The sequence below is a fragment of the Mauremys reevesii genome, linkage group 1, assembly GCF_016161935.1.
Source record: "Mauremys reevesii isolate NIE-2019 linkage group 1, ASM1616193v1, whole genome shotgun sequence".
Lineage (NCBI taxonomy): Eukaryota > Metazoa > Chordata > Testudines > Geoemydidae > Mauremys > Mauremys reevesii.
The window spans coordinates 15,117,635-15,136,357 of record NC_052623.1 but is presented as its reverse complement, the minus strand read 5'-3'; the positions used below and the strand labels follow the sequence as shown (position 1 = coordinate 15,136,357).

The following is an 18,723-nucleotide window of genomic DNA, read 5'->3' as shown; positions in this document are numbered from 1 at the left end:
AAGCTTCAAGGCAATCTCCTGTGATACCACTGCTGTTTACAACTATTAATTTCCATCATAGATGTGCACTGCATCATTTTCATGAAGTGGTGGCAGCTTGCAGGATGCCTAGTCATGTGACTTTTTTGTTGTTTGGTTATTTGATTAGCTGTTTAGATTAATCTGTCCCTTTGTATTTCTGCAAATCCCCAGTTCCTCTGACAACTTCTGGTATTACAGACATTTTAGTTGTCAGCTTTCTCTTAAACATAGTATAGGTAGGTGACAATCCATGTTTCATCCTGTAACTTAACAATGCTAAGTATGGCTCAAAGGCCTAGTCTGTAGCCTTTTTTCAGTAGCCACTTTATTATTTTTAACATCATTTCCCACCAGCGCATAGGAGCTCATGCCCACTGAATTGCAACCCACTGTCAGACATTTAGTGTTGGGTATGTCATGTCTAGGAAGAATATAAACACAATTGGTTGTTTAGCTGAAGTACCTTCTAGTAAAGCTATCTCAAGTAAGTGAGAATAATATTCTAGGATGAGTAGTACATAGTTCTTTCCAGTTAAGGGAAACAAATATATGCCTAATTTTCTCCCAGAGGTCAGTTTTTCGTGGGCAGACAACACGGGCTGTTTTGCCTGACTTGGTCTGCATTTCTGTCATATGCATCAAACCATGACAACTTCCTCAATGCTGCTGTTCATTTTAGGCCAGTATAAAACATCTTTAGGCCTTCTCTTAGATTTTTCAGTCCCTAAATGACCTTCATGTATTCTTTTTAACATATTTTTTCTGTAACATCTGAGGGATCGCCATGCTGTCTTTAAACAAATCCTATCTGAGATGGAGCACTTCCCCCTGAATTGGTGATAGGGGCTGAGAAAATGCTATCCTGGCCACCCTATGCTAATAACCATAATCATTTTCTGCAGGTTCACATCCTGAGGTGATTCTGCCAAAGTGAAAAGACTTCTTTCCCTCAATGTTAAACATGCCCTGGTTAGTACAGAGTCAGGCCATGCTTCACAAGAGCACAAGCTGCCGCTACAGACAAAGGGGCTGCTATGCTATGCCTAGCCATAAGAGGACACAGCTACCTGTGCTTGGTATGGAGCTCTTCAACTTCCAGTCGTCAGATACCTGAAAAGGCTTCTGAATTTCAAACCTCCATTTAAAAATAAAGGGAGTAAAGAAACAGCCCTCACTGCATGCCCATTCTCCCCTGGGCTCCCATTGCTATCCAGCACTGTGCTAAGTGTCTGGGAAGACGGGAGTTCTCCTGACCTGTCCCTAAGGCCTGGTCTACACTAGGACTTCAATTCGAATTTAGCAGCGTTAATTCGAACTAACCGCTCAACCGTCCACACCAGGAAGCCATTTAATTCGAACTAGAGGGCTCTTTAGTTCGAATTTGGTACTCCACCCCGGCAGGTGGAGTAACGCTAAATTCGACATGGCTAGCTCGAATTAGGCTTGGTGTGGATGCTAATCGAACTTAGTAGCTCCAGGAGCTATCCCACACTGCACCACTCTGTTGACGCTCTGGACAGCAGTCCGAGCTTGGATTCTCTGGCCAGCCACACAGGAAATGACCCGCGAAAATTTGAATTCATTTTCCTGTCTGGGCAGTTTGAATCTGACGTCCTGGTTGCACATCGGGGCGAGCTCCGCAGCACCTGCAATGATGCAGAGCTCTCCAGCAGAGGAGTCCGGGCAATCCCAGAATAGAAAGAGGTCCCCAGCATGGACTGACAGGGAAGTCATGGATCTGATCGCTGTGTGGGGCGAGGAGTCTGTGCTCTCGGAGCTGCGCTCCAGCAAGCGGAACGCGAAGACCTTCGAGAAGGTCTCTAAAGCCATGAAAGAGAAAGGATACAGCCGGGATGCGATGCAGTGCCGCGTGAAAGTCAAGGACCTAAGACAAGGGTATCAAAAAGTCAGAGCGGCAAACGGACGCTCCGGAGCACAGCCCCAGACATGCCGCTTCTACGAGGCACTGCATGCCATTCTAGGTGGGTCTGCCACAACTGCCCCACCAGTGACGGTGGACTCCGAGGACGGAATAGTGTACCGGGACAGTTCCTCCTCGATGTTCGCCGATGGGGAAGATGAGGAAGGGTCTTTTGAGGACGGCGCAGGCGACAGCGAACACACTCCTGCTTTCCCTGACAGCCAGGATCTCTTCATCACCCTCACAGAGATCCCCTACCAACCCTCCCCTGCCGTTAACCCGGACTCGGAATCAGGGGAAGGATCAGGCGGTAAGTGCTACACACGTATAAACATTTATTTTTTATAACATTGTTATAGAAAAAATAGAAACAGTATTTACAAAATTCTAAATATTAAACTATATGAAAAGAAGGTCCACACAAATGGGGATAGAATAATAATCCTCTCTCGACAATTCCACGAAGGTGTCATTCAGTTCCTCGCAAAGCCTCCGCATGAGGTTCGTCGGAAGAGGTGCCTTGTTGGGCGCTCCGTGGAAGCAGACTCTTCCACGCCAGGACATCCGAATATAGAGAGGAAGCATCGCCTCTACTAGCATTGCTGCATATGGTCCTGGTCTGTGCAGTGCGTCCCGTAACATCCTGTCTTTCTGGGCACGAGTGACCCGCCTCAGGGTGATCTCGTTCTGCAAATACTGCATCTAAGTAGGGCAATTAGTGTAGTGTTACTATTGCTAATGGTTTAAAATTAGGTTGCATAACAATGACCCTCGCCTAACAGCCACGTGCGAGAGGCCACAGAGAACAAGCATCCATTTATCGTTCCCGTGCACTGGCGGGAGGGGCTGCAAAAGGCTCATCCCTTCTGCTTTGCACATTGCTTTTAGCAGGAGAGCACAGCTAACCACTAACTGATAAGTAGTATGTACTGTAAGGCTTACCAGGACTTTGTGCAAGAGGGATGCAGCTGTCTTTCCTCGCTTGTGCGCTCTCCAGTGCAATGGTGCCGCCAATGAGAGCGTATTCCGAAATCTCGGACTAGTTCTGAGATCTCCTGAGACTTGGTGCCCTCTTTGGTCTTGTTAACTGAAACTGACTACACTGTGTTCACTGTTGGCAAACATGTATGTGTTCAAGGAAATCACCTACTTTTTCGCATCACACAGCTTCGGCTCTTTCCCGGACTGCCCCGGCATCCCCCTCGCAGAGGCTGGCTCAGATTAGACGCCGAAAGAAAAAGACTAGGGACGACATGTTCCAGGAACTGATGGCCTGCTCCAGAGCGGAGGCGGCAGAGCAGAGACAGTGGAGGGAGACACTGTGTCAGCAGCATCGCACACACATCGAACGGGAGGATAGGTGGCGGCAGGAAGACCAGCAGGCGACTCAAACGCTGCTTGGTCTAATGAGGGAGCAAATGGACACGCTCCGGCGCCTTGTAGATGTTCTGCAGGACCGCAGGCAGGAGGAGAGAGCCCCCATGCACTGCATCTGCAACCGCCCTCCAACGCCAAGAAGTCCTGTCCCCCCTTCACCCAAAGTTACAAGAAGGAGGGGCGGTAGGGGCCGTGAGAACTGTCACTGCACCGCAGCAGAGCGCTAATGTTCAAGACACCTCTCGCGCTGTAAATTTGTACAAGTTCTTTCCTTACAGCATCACCCAGTCCCAACTCCAAGTTTAAACCCCCCACTGTGTACTACATTATTAAAAGCGGTTTGGTGTTACTCACTGTTTCCGTCACGTTTCTCGTGTCAGAAGACTTTCTGTGTGTGTGTGGGGGGGGGGGAATTGTAATTGCAGTGCATAGCCCACAGTACCATGGTACAGACTTGGGTGCAGGGTCAACTGCAGGGCACACACAGACTGCAGTCACTAGGCACCAGGGTCAGTCTGTGTGGTGTATGCTGCCCCGGGTCTTTCGTTGATGTGTATGCTTGTCCAGGGTCCTGGTGCCTGCCATCCCCGAATGTAAAGGCAGGCTTCCCTTGACATGCACTTCGACCGTAGCCACGATCCTCCCCGGTGCCCTGAGCCCCAAAAAGAGCCCTCATCCAGGGGCAGATACTCACCCTTCCCCCACACCCCTCACCCCTTCCAACGCCCAAACCCACAGCCCACAGCTGTCATGTAAACCCCTATCCAAAGACGGCACCCCTCGCCCCTTCCTGCAAACCCACCCCTTCCTGCAAACCCACCCCTACATGCACAATCACTGTAAACCGTCCCCCACCCCACAGACCTATGTAGGAGCAGGAGGCTGTCCGTCCTGTTTTGGACAAGCGGTCTGTACATCAGTGCACACCGAACCCAGCACAGAATGCTTCCATGTTTCAACCAAGAAACAGAAATGCAAAGTCAACGAAAGATTTATTATTAATTACTGTAACATTTCATTAGTTTTAAAACGTGCTTTGGAAGTGGGGGAAACTTGGAGAACCGGGTTTGTGAGCTCAGATCTAACTCGATACATACAGACACAGGCCCATGATCAGGCTCTCTTAAAATCAAGTGGACAGTCACAGGTTACCCTGCTCTGCGAGGAAACTCACTTTCAAAGCCTCCCGGATGCACATCGCTTCCCGCTGGGATATTCTCTCGGCACGGGTGTCTGGCTGATCGTAAACAGCAGCCAGCCGATTTGCCTCAACCTCCCAAGCGGCCAAAAAGGTCTCGCCCTTGCTCTCACAGAGATTGTGGAGCACACAGCAAGCAGCAATAACTACGGGGATATTCTTTTTGCTGATGTCCGAGCGAGTCAGTAAGCTCCGCCATCTCCCCTTGAGACGTCCGAAAGCACACTCCACCACCATTCTGCACTTGCTCAGCCTGTAGTTGAAGAGTTCCTTCTCACTGTCCAAGGCGCCTGTATAGGGCTTCATGAGCCAGGGCATTAGCGGGTAGGCCGGGTCCCCGAGGATCACTGTAGGCATCTGCACATCCCCAACCGTTATTTTGTGGTCCGGGAAGAAAGTACCTGCCTGGAGGCATCTAAACAGACCAGAGTTCCTGAACACACGCGCGTCATGAACCTTGCCCGCCCACCCGACGTTGATGTTGGTAAAACGTCCCCTATGGTCCACCACAGCTTGCAGCACCATTGAAAAGTAGCCCTTTCGGTTAATGTACTCGCTGGCCTGGTGGGCTGGTGCTAGGATAGGGATGTGAGTCCCATCTATAGCCCCACTGCAGTTTGGGAATCCCATCGCGCGGCCATCTATGATGACCTGGACATTTCCGAGAGTCACTACCTTTGAGAGCAGTTGCTCAACGATTGCGTGGGCTACTTGAATGACAGCAATCCCCACGGTAGATTTGCCCACGCCAAAGTGGTTCGCTACTGACCGGTAGCTGTCTGGCGTTGCTAGTTTCCAGAGAGCTATGGCCACTCGCTTATGCACACTCAGGGCTGCTCGCATGCGTGTGTCCTGGCGCTTCAGGGCAGGGGACAGCAAGTCACACAGTTCAAGGAAAGTGCCCTTACGCATCCTGAAGTTTCGCAGCCACTCTGTGTCATCCCAGACCTGCAGCACTATGCGGTCCCACCAGTCTGTGCTTGTTTCCCGGGCCCAGAATCGCCGTTCCACACCATGAACGTGACCCATTGCCACCATGATCTCCACTGCGCGGTGTACCCTGCTTTCTGAGAGGTCTGTGCCACTCTCCTCACCGCGCTGCCGGAGCCTCCTCGCCTGGTTTCTCAGCAGCTGACTGTTGCAGAGGTGGACGATAAGGTGCGAGGAGTTGACAACGGCCATAAGTGCAGTGATGATCGCAGCGGGCTCCATGCTCGCAGTGCTGTGGCGTCCGCGCTGTAACCGACCAGACAAGGGCGCGAACAGATTTCCCTCCGGCGCTTTCAGGGAGGGAGGGCGTGATTGACGGTTCAATGACGACAGTAACCCAAAACCACCCTCGACACATTTTTTCACCCAGCAGGCATTGCAAGCTCTACCCAGCATTCCAATGGGCAGCAGGGACTGCGGGAACTGTGGGATAGCTTCCCACAGTGCACCGCTTCCAAAGTCGACGCCGGCCCCGTTAATGTGGACTCAGAAGTTCGAATTAGTGTATTTAGTGTGGATACACAAATTCGACTTCATAAGGTCGAATCCACAAATTCGACTTAAGTAGATTCGAAATAGTCTTGTAGTGTAGACAAGGCCTAAGTTTCCACTGATATGCCATGTTAAGGGATATGGATGATGATAATGAACAGGCTTTGCTCATCTGCCCCCTCTGCTTCTTTGCCCTTTAGGAGTGGGGTGGGGTGAGCAGGAGACAAAAGCCTTAGCTGGTTTCTGGTGTTATTTCCAGGTCTGTCCATTCTCCCTTGCTGAAAAGACCCTATAAATAACAATGGAGAGAAGAAGAACCATCATAAATAGCTTTTAAAATAATGGTTTTTTCCCCCAAATGTCAGGACATACTTATCTAAAAGATGCTCTACCAGAAACTTGAATTTTGGAAATCTGTTGTTATTTTTTTTATCTCAATTTTGAGTGTCCCTTTAAAAAGTTTGACTTCATATTAGTACAGTTAATGCATAGGTCTTCTATCAAGCCTCATTCAGTTTAGCGTTCTGTCAACATGTTGTTGGATTGCTGTCTGCAATATAATTTAAAGTCATTAATAGTAACCTCCCCTACTCAGTTCCAGGAAGCAGCATACATGACCCCCCCCCCCCAAGAGCTGTGCATGAAAGTGGTTATTTCATATTAATTCATGAGACAGAAAGTAGAAGTGACTATCACCAGAACAGAGAAACTGGCTGTACACAAACTACAGCCAATTGCACACACACAAAAAACAAATGAAAAAATATATATTTTCTGAAAAATTATTTCCGCTTTAGTAGTCATGAGTGTTGTTTGTAACTATAATATGTAAACACTTTTCCAGACAGAAATAAGATTATTCAGATAAGCAGCAGTATGCCTTTAATGTTATGGTTTTATTCTGAGCTGCAGAGGAACTTCTGTGGCTGAAAGGGTAAACAGGAACACAGACTAGGGAGTGACACCAGCAATGTGGATTATGTGAAGGATGATAGCTTCAAAGCATTACATGTAGATGCCTTTTTTAATATTTATGTTTTTAGATGTACCGTCCATTTGGTCTTCATGTTGTTCTTATTGGATTAGAGCTTTGGACAGAAAGGGATCTCATTACAATTACTCACCGTTTGGGTGACAGTCTTGGATTTTATTCAGCCTATGCTGGAAAGTTCCTTATGGGCCGTGTACGTTTCGACCACACAGAATTAATTTTGTAAGGTTCTTTTATTTTAATCTTTTAAATATATGGTAATACTGTTCTTTTATTTATTACTCTGAATATCAAATTCAGACCTTAAAGATATTTTGCACGATTTTGTTTGGAAACTACACAAAGTACCCCACCCAAAATGCTTCCATTATTCCCCTGCATAGCCCAACTGGCCATTGCACATTAGGTTTTCCTTTGGGTTCTGTAGCCTAAGAGGCATAAGCAGTTTGATAGTCTCCACCTACCTGGGAAAATCCTCAGTTCATTCTTAAAGACTAACAGATTTATTCGGGCATAAGCTTTCGTGGGTAAAAAAACCCACCTCTTCAGATGCACTCCATGCATCTGAAAAAGTGGGTTTTTTTAACCCACGAAAGCTTATGCCCAAATAAATCTGTTAATCTTTAAGGTGACACCGGACTCCTCATTGTTTTTGTGGCTATAGACTAACACGGCTACCCCTCTGATACTCAGTTCATTCTATTTTCTATGCAACAGCACACATGGCTTCCAGACCTCCTGACCCTCACTGGACAAAGCAAGTGAGAAACCCGGTTTATATGAACTCTGATCTGGAGGAATATGAAGAAAAGACTTAGGAAAGATTCCTTGATCATAAGGAAATAATTTAATATCATTCATATACACCTGGGGCCCTCTGCAGAGTCAAAGACAAAACAAGAAAACAAAGAGGGAGAGATGACTAGGTATATTTCCTTTGAACTGGAAGGGAGATGTGTGTCCCACTGTACTCCTTCCTGGAAGAAGTGAATGTGAAAACAGAAGTGCTGTAATAAATATAAATGGTACAATGAGAAGGCTCAGAATTTGTATGTTGTGTTCAAATCTGACACTTCCCAAGGTGAATGTAGCCATCTGCTTTTCCGGATTCATTAACTCATTAATTTCACCTGAAGTGTACTTCCTCTTTCTCCTTCCTCTTTCTTGTATATATGACATCCACGCTCCATAAATTTTCAGACAGCAGTTGACATGTCAGATCAGGGTCGGCCCACAACATTTTGGCACCTGAGGCGTGGAGCTCAAATGATGCCCCCATGCCACCTCGCTTGGGCCAAAACTTTGAAAGGTCTCAATTCTGCCTTCTTCCTGTTCTACTCCTCTCATGGTACTGCTCTACTACCTACCCCCAATAAAGGAGAACTAACAACTTTAAATGCCTTGTTCAAAAATTTTAAGTAACACTTAACTTTCAAATGCCTGAACAGCAAATGTAACTTTTCTTGTCTGCATAGTAAACACTGGCATTTTTATCTGTTTGAATAATCAAAGTGGTGCTTTCCGTGCCTTCTTGGTTGCAAAGATTTGAACTGCTTCCTGAAGGGGCACAGTCTGCACCAGCCCATGCTCTATTGAGATGGTTGCAAGGCAAACCAGCCTCTCCTGTGTCATTGTGGAGCGTAGATGTGTTTTTATTAACTTCAGCTTGGAGAAGCTGCGTTCTCCACTGGCAACTGTTACAGGAAGTATTAGAAGTATGCACAGAGCAACAAAAGCATTTGGAAAGAGGGTGGTCATCTTGTTTTGCACATATATTTCAGAACAGCCTTTGGAGTTGCTCCTGGTGAAATGTATCTTGAAAGGGCTTTCAGTTCATCACCTAAATCACTCACATCAATATCGCACATGTCATCGTGTCAACAATGTCTCTAGTGACCTGCATTGCTGGTGTAGGTCTTCTTCAACTATAGTGAGGAGTTTCAGTGTCAGAGGGTATGTCCCCAGATGTTGCTTCAAAATTTGCCATCAATGAGTTGATGCAGAGAAAAATACATAGATGCTTTGAATTACATTAAAAAATTCAGCAGCCTCACTAGAAGCAGATGCTGCATCACTGATCACCAAGTTTAATTATGAGAACTGCATGGGACAAAAAAAGTTTGAGGCTGCCTCCGGTGGTTTGCCTGCAGAGGGTCCGCTGGTCCCGCGGCTTCGGAGAACCTCCCGCAGGCAAACCGCCGGAGGCAGCCTGCCTGCTGTGCTTGGGGCGGCAAAATCCCTAGAGCCACCCCTGGTGGTATGGGTACATTTCTTGGGTGGTGACTCTTCTTAGATGCTCCTGCAGTACAGCATCAAACTCAGCCATCAGCTCCACGATTTTAAGAAAGTTTCCATTGTCTGGCACATACAGCTGATCTCAAGTGCCACACAGTGCTAGGTTTTCAGTAGCAAGCATTCTCACAATGGCAATGAGCCTTTTCAAAACATTTTGCCAGTAAAGAGATTCTGATGCAATCTTCTCTTGATGCTGATCATCTATGGTGGCCTTTAACCTTAGTCTCATCTCAAGCTCTTTCCACCTATGGAATGCTCTCTGGTGATTTGCTGCCTTCTCATGACATGCCAAATTTCTAGCCAGATTGTTCCAGTCCTTTGTTCCTGTAGAACCCAATGTGGCTGGAACATTAGACTGGAAGATTTTGCAACAAAAACAGTATGCAGCATTCTGGGTTTTTGAGTACATAAGCCATGGCCTCTCCACTTTGTCACCATTGGGGATTTCACGCCAGTAATGTGCTGGATGGAAACTTCTGTTTTCATTGTCTTTGGGGAACATGAAGTTTTTCAGTTGCTGTGGCCCATGCAGTACAAGGAAGTCCCTCAGGCTACTGCTCAAGTGAGTCCACAGTCCTGGATCATCTAGACTTAAGGAACTAAAGTCAGCAGCAGCTGTTTCTTGCGCCTCCACCACACTCTTCTCTGATCTACACTTTTCTTCAGGAATGTGCATGGTTACATCCATTTGAAATGGAGATATGGATGCTGCAGTAGCTGCAAGGTCACCTGCACTCTGACTAACTGGAAGATCAGGCATCTCCTCACAACTCACATCCTCACTGGGGCCGGAAGGCTCACCGTGAACATTTTTAAAAAATATATGGAGATATACCTATCTCATAGAACTAGAAGGGACCTCAAAAGGTTATTGAGTCCAGCCTCCTGCTTTCACTAGCAAGGCCAAGTACTGATTTTTGCTTCAGATCCCTAAGTGGCCCCCTCAAGGATTGAATTCATAACCCTGGGTTTAGCAGGCCAATGCTCAAACCACTGAGCTATCCCTCCCCTCTTCTCAAGCAGTTGAGCTATCCCTCCCCCTCTTCCATGTCTATGCATCTCAGGAGAGCTCCTTCCTGCTTAGATAGAAAAGCTTCCTTTGCTTTCTTTCTTTTTGTGAATGCTGCCCCAGAGGGTGTTTTCTTCTTTCACTCATGACTGCTGTTCTGTGCCAGCTATAGTGGCTCTCAACTCTCAGTTGAAGGGGACAAATAAGCAGGCTGGTAGCAGGGCCTGAGTGAGGGAAGATATCAGCATCTTAAGGGCCTAACTGGCTCCTTCTACTTCAGTTGACTGCCTGGTCTCCTCATGTGGGTTCAGGGAAGCAACAGGAAGCTCCCTGAGAAGCTGGTGTTAATCAGTCCAGGCTCCTGGGGTGCTAGAAAGGTACATAAGAAGCTCCTCCTCTCTCTCCCTGCAGCGCCTGCTGCTTTCTGTTATTCCCTCTCACCTTTTCTCCTGCCTGCCTGTAATGTCTCTTGTGCCCTCCTTCCTCCAGCACCGCACTCCTCCATCTCCATGCATCTAGAGCAGAGAGAATACAGATGCACCAGCAGCAGACACAATTTTCTGCACTCTGGGTCCTAGTAGCGCCCCCATCAGTCTGGCACCTGAGGCAGCAGCCTCAGTTTGCCTCATGGTAAGGCCAGCCCTGTGTCAGATGTATTGTTGGACCCCTGTGTTTTTCTCAAAAGCACTGGCAACCAGTATAGTAGCCAGAAGACACCTTTTTGGTTTGGGTCCCGGAAGGCTGATATTCAGCCTTTATGGTTTCCATCAGCTAGTGGTTCTCAACCAGTCTGGCAGTGCTGACCAGACACCTAGCAATGTGTTCCTGCAGGGTGGAGAGAAGAGAGGGAGGAAGCAGCAGGCTGCCGGCTGACTGCTGGCTGTGCTCCTTCCCAACCACAGGGGGCTGCTTCGCCTTCCTTGCCGGTAGGAGTGCTTCAGCAGGGCTGCGTGGTGTCATCTCCACCTCAGCCGGCCCCAGCCCCCCCCCTGCCAGGATCAGAGTTGCAAACTTTGAATGTTTTTACCCCACAGCTGGGCCATAGCTGTATGCTAATTAGGCCGCATGTGGCCCATGGGCCACAGGTTGAGGACCACTGATATATGGAGACATATATGACACTGGAGGATAAAGGTCCTCCTTTATCTATAGTCTTCCATCCTCTCAGGCCCAGGCCTCCTCCGGGACATTACTACACTGGAGGATGATACTACTCAGTATCTCAGGAGCTGTCTCTTCTCCAACCATGGGGCAGAAGTACCCTGGTACTGATGGCTCCACCATTGGAAGGAGAGCAGTTTTCTGATTCAGATTCATCAGACCTTCTGGCCACTTCTCCATCTTCTTGGGGCTAGTCTACACTTACCAGCCGGGTCGACGCGGTGAGTTCGACTTCTCGGAGTTCGAACTATCGCGTCTAATCTGGACGCGATAGTTCGAACTCCGGAAGCGCCGCGGTCGACTCCGGTACTCCACCACTGCAAAAGGCGGTGGCGGAGTCGACCTTGGAGCCGCGGACTTCGATTCCGCGGCATCTGGACGGGTGAGTAGTTCGAACTAGGGTACTTCGAATTCAGCTACGCTATTCACGTAGCTGAACTTGCGTACCCTAGTTCGACCCCCGCCCTTAGTGTAGACCTGCCCTTGGATAGAGATGAGTCCTGGCTGGCAGTTGAGCAGATCAGATTGCTACCCCCCAGATATGACTTCCCCAGGGATGGCTGGTACCCGATGACATTGGGTCCCTCACAATCAGTGGAACCCTCTTTCTGGCCTTTTTGGGGCCTGTGGGATCTTTATGACAGATGCCCAGGACCTGTGAAGGAATCTTACCACACTTCTCCTTCTCAGCTCCCGTCGGATCTGTTGAAGTGTGAGGAGGAAGAGGAGCATATTGTGAGGAGGATCATATTGACCCATATCCACAAGTACTGGGAGTACCGATATGAATCTCATTCTTGTCTCCAGATGAAGCAGTCACTTCTCCTTCTTCATGTCTGCTAGAGAATTGATAGGCAATACCAGGAGCTACTGCAGAGGATTGCCAATGACCTCCAGATACTGCTGGAGGAGGTCCAAGACACAAAAACAATTCCTGGATATTTTGTAATCTGAGTTGAGAGGTGCTCTTTCGTCCCCACCAAGGGAGCTGAATTTCTTTTCTCCCACCCAACACCCAAGTCTCTGGTGGTAGAGGCATGTATGGAGAGGGATAGGTCCCAACATCAAAGGACTACCACCAAGACTAACAAGGGCTCAAAGAGGTTGGATTACATGGCGAAAAAGGTCTTTTCCTTTATGGGCCTGGAATTCCATATTACTAACAATCAAGCCTTATTATCAAAATATTATTTTAGCAGCTCTTCCAGGCTGGTGGACTTTAAGGACAACTCTGAGGACAGAATCCAATTTTGGACCTTCATAGGGGACCAAAGGGCAAGGAGGGAAAGAAGATTCTTTCTTTCGTGCTGCAGTGAATGCAGCAGATATGACCTCCAGAAACCTGGCCACTAGTACGGTCACAAAGAGGAATTCTTAGCTACAGTCTCTGTGTTTTCCCAGGGATATCCAGAATACAGGGCCTGCCCTATGATGAGTTAAATCTCTTCATGGAGACAATGAATGAGTTCCTATGCTTGTTAAAGAATTCAAGATCGACTTTTCACTCTCTGGGGATTTACACTCTAGCTTCAAGGAGAAAACAGCAGAGACAAGCCTATAGGGCAAGGCTACCCCCTCCTCAAGCATTCTACCACCAGCATCCAGTTGAGCCTCTTAGAAAACATCAGAGTGTTCAGAGGCCTTGTTTCAAAGCCCCCTCTGCCCCCATAACCTCTACCCAATCCCAGCCACCTGCAAAGGGCTACTTTTGACATATTGATTGAGATCCACCCCCGCCATCACTCACCTCTTCCTCTATTATTTTTGGGGGCCATATTTCACTCTTTACCCACAATTGGGAATTGATCACAACAGACAGTTAGCTTTTGAAAGGTTGCTCTTGCCTACAGGTCAGCCCAGTGATGCGGTTTCTGTTCCATATTCTAGCAGCAATTGGCATCTGCCTAAACAGAGAAAAGTTGGTTTATCATCTACAGAGACAATAAATGTCATCAGACTCTGTTTCATTGAGAGTGTTCCTTCCCATAGAAAGATTTTAGTTAATGAGCAGCCTGATCGTTTGGATTACTTGCAGACCAAGAACTATGGGGAGAATGTGCCTCTCGGTATTAGACTGACCTTGTGTACTTATGTAATGCTGCATGAACGCCATCATCCACAATGTCTGCAGGCAGTACTCACCAGATAGAGATTTCATCAACTCCAGAGTGAGTGTTCCCACCAAAGTCATCACCTCCCACATATGGAGGTCAGACTCAAAGAGAGTGAGAATGAGCATTCCCTTCAACACTTTCATCCCTACTGCCACCACTATAACAGACATTTCTCTTTGGGGTTGGGGTGCTCACCCGAAAGGCCACACTGTTCAAAGTACCTGAACTCCATGAGAGACCTAAGAGCAGTCTGCCTGGCTTGCACAGCCTTTCTCCCACTTATAAATTCAATCCATATCTAAGTGGTGTTGGACAATATTTAGTTGGTGTTGGTCCTGCTTTGAGCTGGGGATTGGACTAAATGACCTCCTGAGGTCTCTTCCAACTCTAATATTCTATGATTCTATGAATATCAGCACGGCCTTTTACATAAACAAATAGCACAGAACAAAATCTCTTTCTGTTTACCTGGAAGTAGTCAGAGTTTGGAACTGGTGCTTCAGAATCTGCATCACCATACAAATTGCATACCTCCCAGTGGAAAACCTGAGCAGGCACTTGTCTGCAGACCATGAGTGAGAGATTCAAGACTCTGCCCTGAGCAAAATATTCACTCTATGAGGTGCACCTCAATTTGATATCGTTGTGTCCCAAACTAACAGAATACTTCCCTGTTTTTCTCCAGAGGAGCTATGGACCACAGCTCCCAGAGCAGCACTCTCCTATTGTGAGGGAGAAACAATCTCAGATAAGCCTTTCTTCCCATTCCTCTGCTAAAATAGGTTCTGAGAAAGATCCATCATGACAGGGCTAGAGTCATTCTCCTAGCACCCATTTGACCTAGGCACTTTTGATTCCTAGAGCTCCTAAAAATATCATCCTGTTCCTCAATCATGAACCACACCTTTTCCAGACCTCCTAACTCAGGAGGGGGATAGAATCATACACCTTAATGCAGACTCACTCCGTCTCATGGCCTGGTGTTTGATGGGCATTGGAAATAGAATGCTCCTCTTCTGCAGCCGTTCAGGCTGTCCATACCCAACGTAGGGAAGATTCAGCTAGGACCTGCTAACTAGCTAAATGGAGATGTTTCTCTGCCTGGGTGTAGCATAATCATCCATCTCCAGGTACTGCAGGTATTCTGGTCATTTTGGATTGTATCTGGTCTCTAAAAAACATAGGCCTTTCCATTGGCTCACTGTAGATCCATCTCACAGCAATTAATGCCTTCCTTCCTCCACTAGACAGGCATTCTGTTTTCAGTCACCCAAGTACCTTTTCTTCAGTGGTCAAATCTACACCTCAATGGGACCTCAATTGCATCCTGTGAACCCTCACCAGATCACCATTTCAACCCTTGGTGAAGCCTTCCATGTTCTACCTGTCCTGAAAACTTGCATTTTTAGTTATCGCTTCGGCCAGGAGAGTAAGTGAGTTGGGAGAACTCATGGCAGACCCCCCATATATGGGTTTTCACAGGGAAAAGGTACCCTATTGCCTCTATTCTAAGTTCCTTCCTATGGTTATTTCTGAATTCCATGTCTACCAAAGCATCCTTTTTTTCTGAAACCCCATGCTTCTGCCAAAGTGAAAAGACTTCTTTCCCTCAATGTCAGACATGCCCTGGTTAGTACAGAGTCAGGGCATGCTTCACAAGAGCACAAGCTGCCTCTACAGCATCTCTGCAGGAAATTCCAATACTAGACATATGCATGGTGGCCAGCTGGAGCTGCATCCACACGTTTGCTAGATATGAGATGCTGAGTGAGGCCTCTGCTGCAGATGGGGCAGTGGAAACTGAAGTACTGGAAGCATCTTTGCTGCTGGCTTCCTCGCACTCCAGTCAGCACTGCTTGTCAACCACTCATGTAAAATACACTTAGGGACCAGCACTCAAAGAAGAAATGGTTAGTCATCTGTAACTGGAGGTTCTTCGAGATGTGTGGTCCATATCTTTAATCCACTTCCTGCTCTCTGTACTCTCTGCTTTAAATTCTATTGCATTTACAGTAAGAACAGGAACTGGAAAGGCATCAGCCTACACTGCTTCTTATGCCCTTGTTCGGATGCAATACCCATGTGTGGAATACTGATAAAGACCACACATCTTAAAGAACTTCCAGTTACAGGTCAGAAAATGGAGGTTACATATTTTTTAAATTTTCTAGTTAGTTTTGTTGTCTAGTTAACCAACCACCTTAAAGGAATTTTACAAGTGCTATTAGTTATAGATTCCGATTTGGAGCTGCGGCATGGGTGAGGACCCAGGCAAGGGTATAAAAAGATTTCAAATTTCTGATTTGTCAAGGTGCTGTTTGTTAACAGAGAGGTTTGGGCATCGAGATCCCAGAGTTAGGAATCCGTGTTTGGAGACAGAGAAAATAAATTAAGCTGGTGAAACTTTGGATTTCAGTCCCTCAGTTTTACTCTTTCATGACCCCCTTCATTCTAGCTCTCCGAGACCCATATCCAAGAAAGCACTTAAGCACATGCCTAACCTTTAAGCATGTGGCTAAATCCCATTGAAGTCATTGGGACTATACACGGGCTTAAGTACTGAGCTAAATGGGAATGTAAAAGTGCAGGCAGTCACGGTAGGCTTACTCAGAGCCCACCAACGGCTCTATCATTTCAAGCTCAGGTACCAGAATTCTTGAAGGCAATTTCTAGAATTAAATCACCTGTCAGATATCCTGTAGCAAAGTGAAAGCAGCAGCTGGAATCAAACAGATATTTTGTTACTGTGTATAAAAGGTCACAAGCTGGGTGTATCTGTATACTTTTACCAAACACTGCAAAGTAGACTTCACCTCATTGGGTGGTGATGGGCCTGTCTAAGCTGCCATGTTTATGTAAATATTTTCTTTACCCCTTTTGCTGTACTACTGTAACCCAGTTAACCAGTAGGGAAGATAATTTGGGACAGAACATCAGATGATAATTTGTACAGTTCTGGCCCTAGGTATGTAAGAATGTGACAACTGAATTCTTATATGTGTATTTGTCCTCACATAACATAAGTGACTTATCTTTTAACATGACAACTGCTCTCAGCAGAAGACACTTCAGCAAAGATGTTTGCAGTTGGTTCTAATGGGGCAGACTTTAGCTAGTAAGTAACTCTGGATTGGTGCACATTTATGTTATGAGAAGACATATTTACAAGTAAGAACAAATTGTTTTCTTATAGCTCTAAATACAGATCTGATATATCACTCTTTTACTTAGACTGAATTTATTTATAGCTATAGAGAACAGTTTAATATCAATTGAACATTTTGTATCGTTTACTGTATTTTGTATTATAGGGGTGGACGATATCCAGGGGGTCTTGGATTTTCATATGGAGACAATCTGTGCACTAGAGTTCCGTCAGTAGCTGTTGTCAAAGTATGTGAAATATAGTCCACAGTATGTACACTTCAAAAATTGATATCTTAAATAATGTAAATATTTTCTTCAGTAAGATTATGCTACTAATTGATTGTTTCATAGCATTAAAGCCTAGGACTATTAGATCATCTAGACTGACGTCCTGTATATCACAAGGCATTAAGTTTCACCCAGTTATCCCTAGATAAAGCCCAATGACTTTAGTCAGACCAAAGCCTTTCAGTTCTTAGGTGACTAAACTGTGATGTGCCAGAGGCAGAGAACAGGAGCAACCAAGGTGCCACCAGGGCTCATGCAATGGCAAGGAATTGACTAGGTGAGTTATACCTAGATAATTCCAGCACGTGATACTCATCCCATGCTGCAGAAGAAGGAAGAAAAAATCCAAAGTCCCTGCCAAGCATATATGGGGGAAAATTCCTTCCCTAAAATCTGATGCTCAGTTGGACCTTGAGCATATGAACAGGGCATACCAGCCAGTCATCTAAGAAAGAGGATTCCCTGCACCTCCTCAAAGTCCTGATCCACCCATCCAGTGTCTCAGCTCCAGCTCTGGGTAATTGAATACACTCTGATGCTTCAGAGGAAGGTGGTAAAAACCCAGAGCACATCTGGTCAATTGTGCATTTTGGGAGCAGGAGGAAATCCTTCCTGACCCCTGCAAACAACCAGTTGAAACCCTGAAGCATTCAATTTAATTATATTCCTTGTCCTAATGCAGAGCTGCAAGTGTTATGAGCACGCTGAGGGCAATGCAGATCTTTCTGTTCTCTCCGTGGCTCATGAAGAGAGATAATAAATAGGGGATTCATAGATTCACAGATTTCAGAGTCAGAAGGGAGCACTATGACCATCCAGCCAACAACCCATATACAAAGGCTGTAGAATTTCTCCCAGAATCTTGATTAAAGTATATCTTTTAGAAAGATATCTAATATGATTTTAAAGATTCCAAGTGCTGATAAACTGTTCCAATGTTTAATTACCCTTTCTGCTAGGAAATTGCATCTTATTTCAAGGTTGAATTTGTCTAACTTCAACTTTCAGCCATTGGATCTTGTTATGACTTTGTCAGCAAGACTGAAAAAAACCCTTTATCAGATACCTGGTCCATGTATGAGAGAGAATCCCCAGGGTGCAACCTGGAACTGGGGTACCGCTGAGTCCTCTGTCCCACCAGCCTGGGCTTCCTCTCACTGTGATGTGTGACAAACTGCAAACTTCTGCCAAGTACTGCACTTACACAGATATCCATAAGAACATAAGAACGGCCGTACCGGGTCAGACCAAAGGTCCATCTAGCCCAGTATCTGTCTACCGACAGTGGCCAATGCCAGGTGCCCCAGAGGGAGTGAACCTAACAGGCAATGATCAAGTGATCTCTCTCCTGCCATCCATCTCCATCCTCTGACGAACAGAGGCTAGGGACACCATTCTTAGCCATTTATGGACTTAGCCACCATGAATTTATCCAGTCCCCTTTTAAACATAGTTATAGTCCTAGCCTTCACAACCTCCTCAGGTAAGGAGTTCCACAAGTTGACTGTGGGCTGCGTGAAGAAGAACTTCCTTTTATTTGTTTTAAACCTGCTGCCTATTAATTTCATTTGGTGACCCCTAGTTCTTGTATTATGGGAATAAGTAAATAACTTTTCCTTATCTAATTTCTCAACATCACTCATGATTTTATATACCTCTATCATATCCCCCCTTAGTCTTCTCTTTTCCAAGCTGAAGAGTCCTAGCCTCTTTAATCTT

At 46.3% G+C, this 18,723-nt stretch overlaps 1 protein-coding gene across 6 annotated transcripts in view; it reads left to right on the top strand.

Moving 5' to 3' along the window:
- Positions 1–18,723, top strand: part of LOC120396082 (disintegrin and metalloproteinase domain-containing protein 20-like) — a 162,980-nt gene that overhangs the window by 36,880 nt on the left and 107,377 nt on the right. For all 6 annotated transcript variants that reach the window (XM_039520992.1, XM_039520993.1, XM_039520990.1 and 3 more), the window contains 2 exons: positions 7,043–7,212; positions 16,881–16,962. In XM_039520992.1, coding sequence (XP_039376926.1) covers positions 7,043–7,212; positions 16,881–16,962 — 252 coding nt within the window. The remainder of the gene's footprint in view (positions 1–7,042; positions 7,213–16,880; positions 16,963–18,723) is intronic.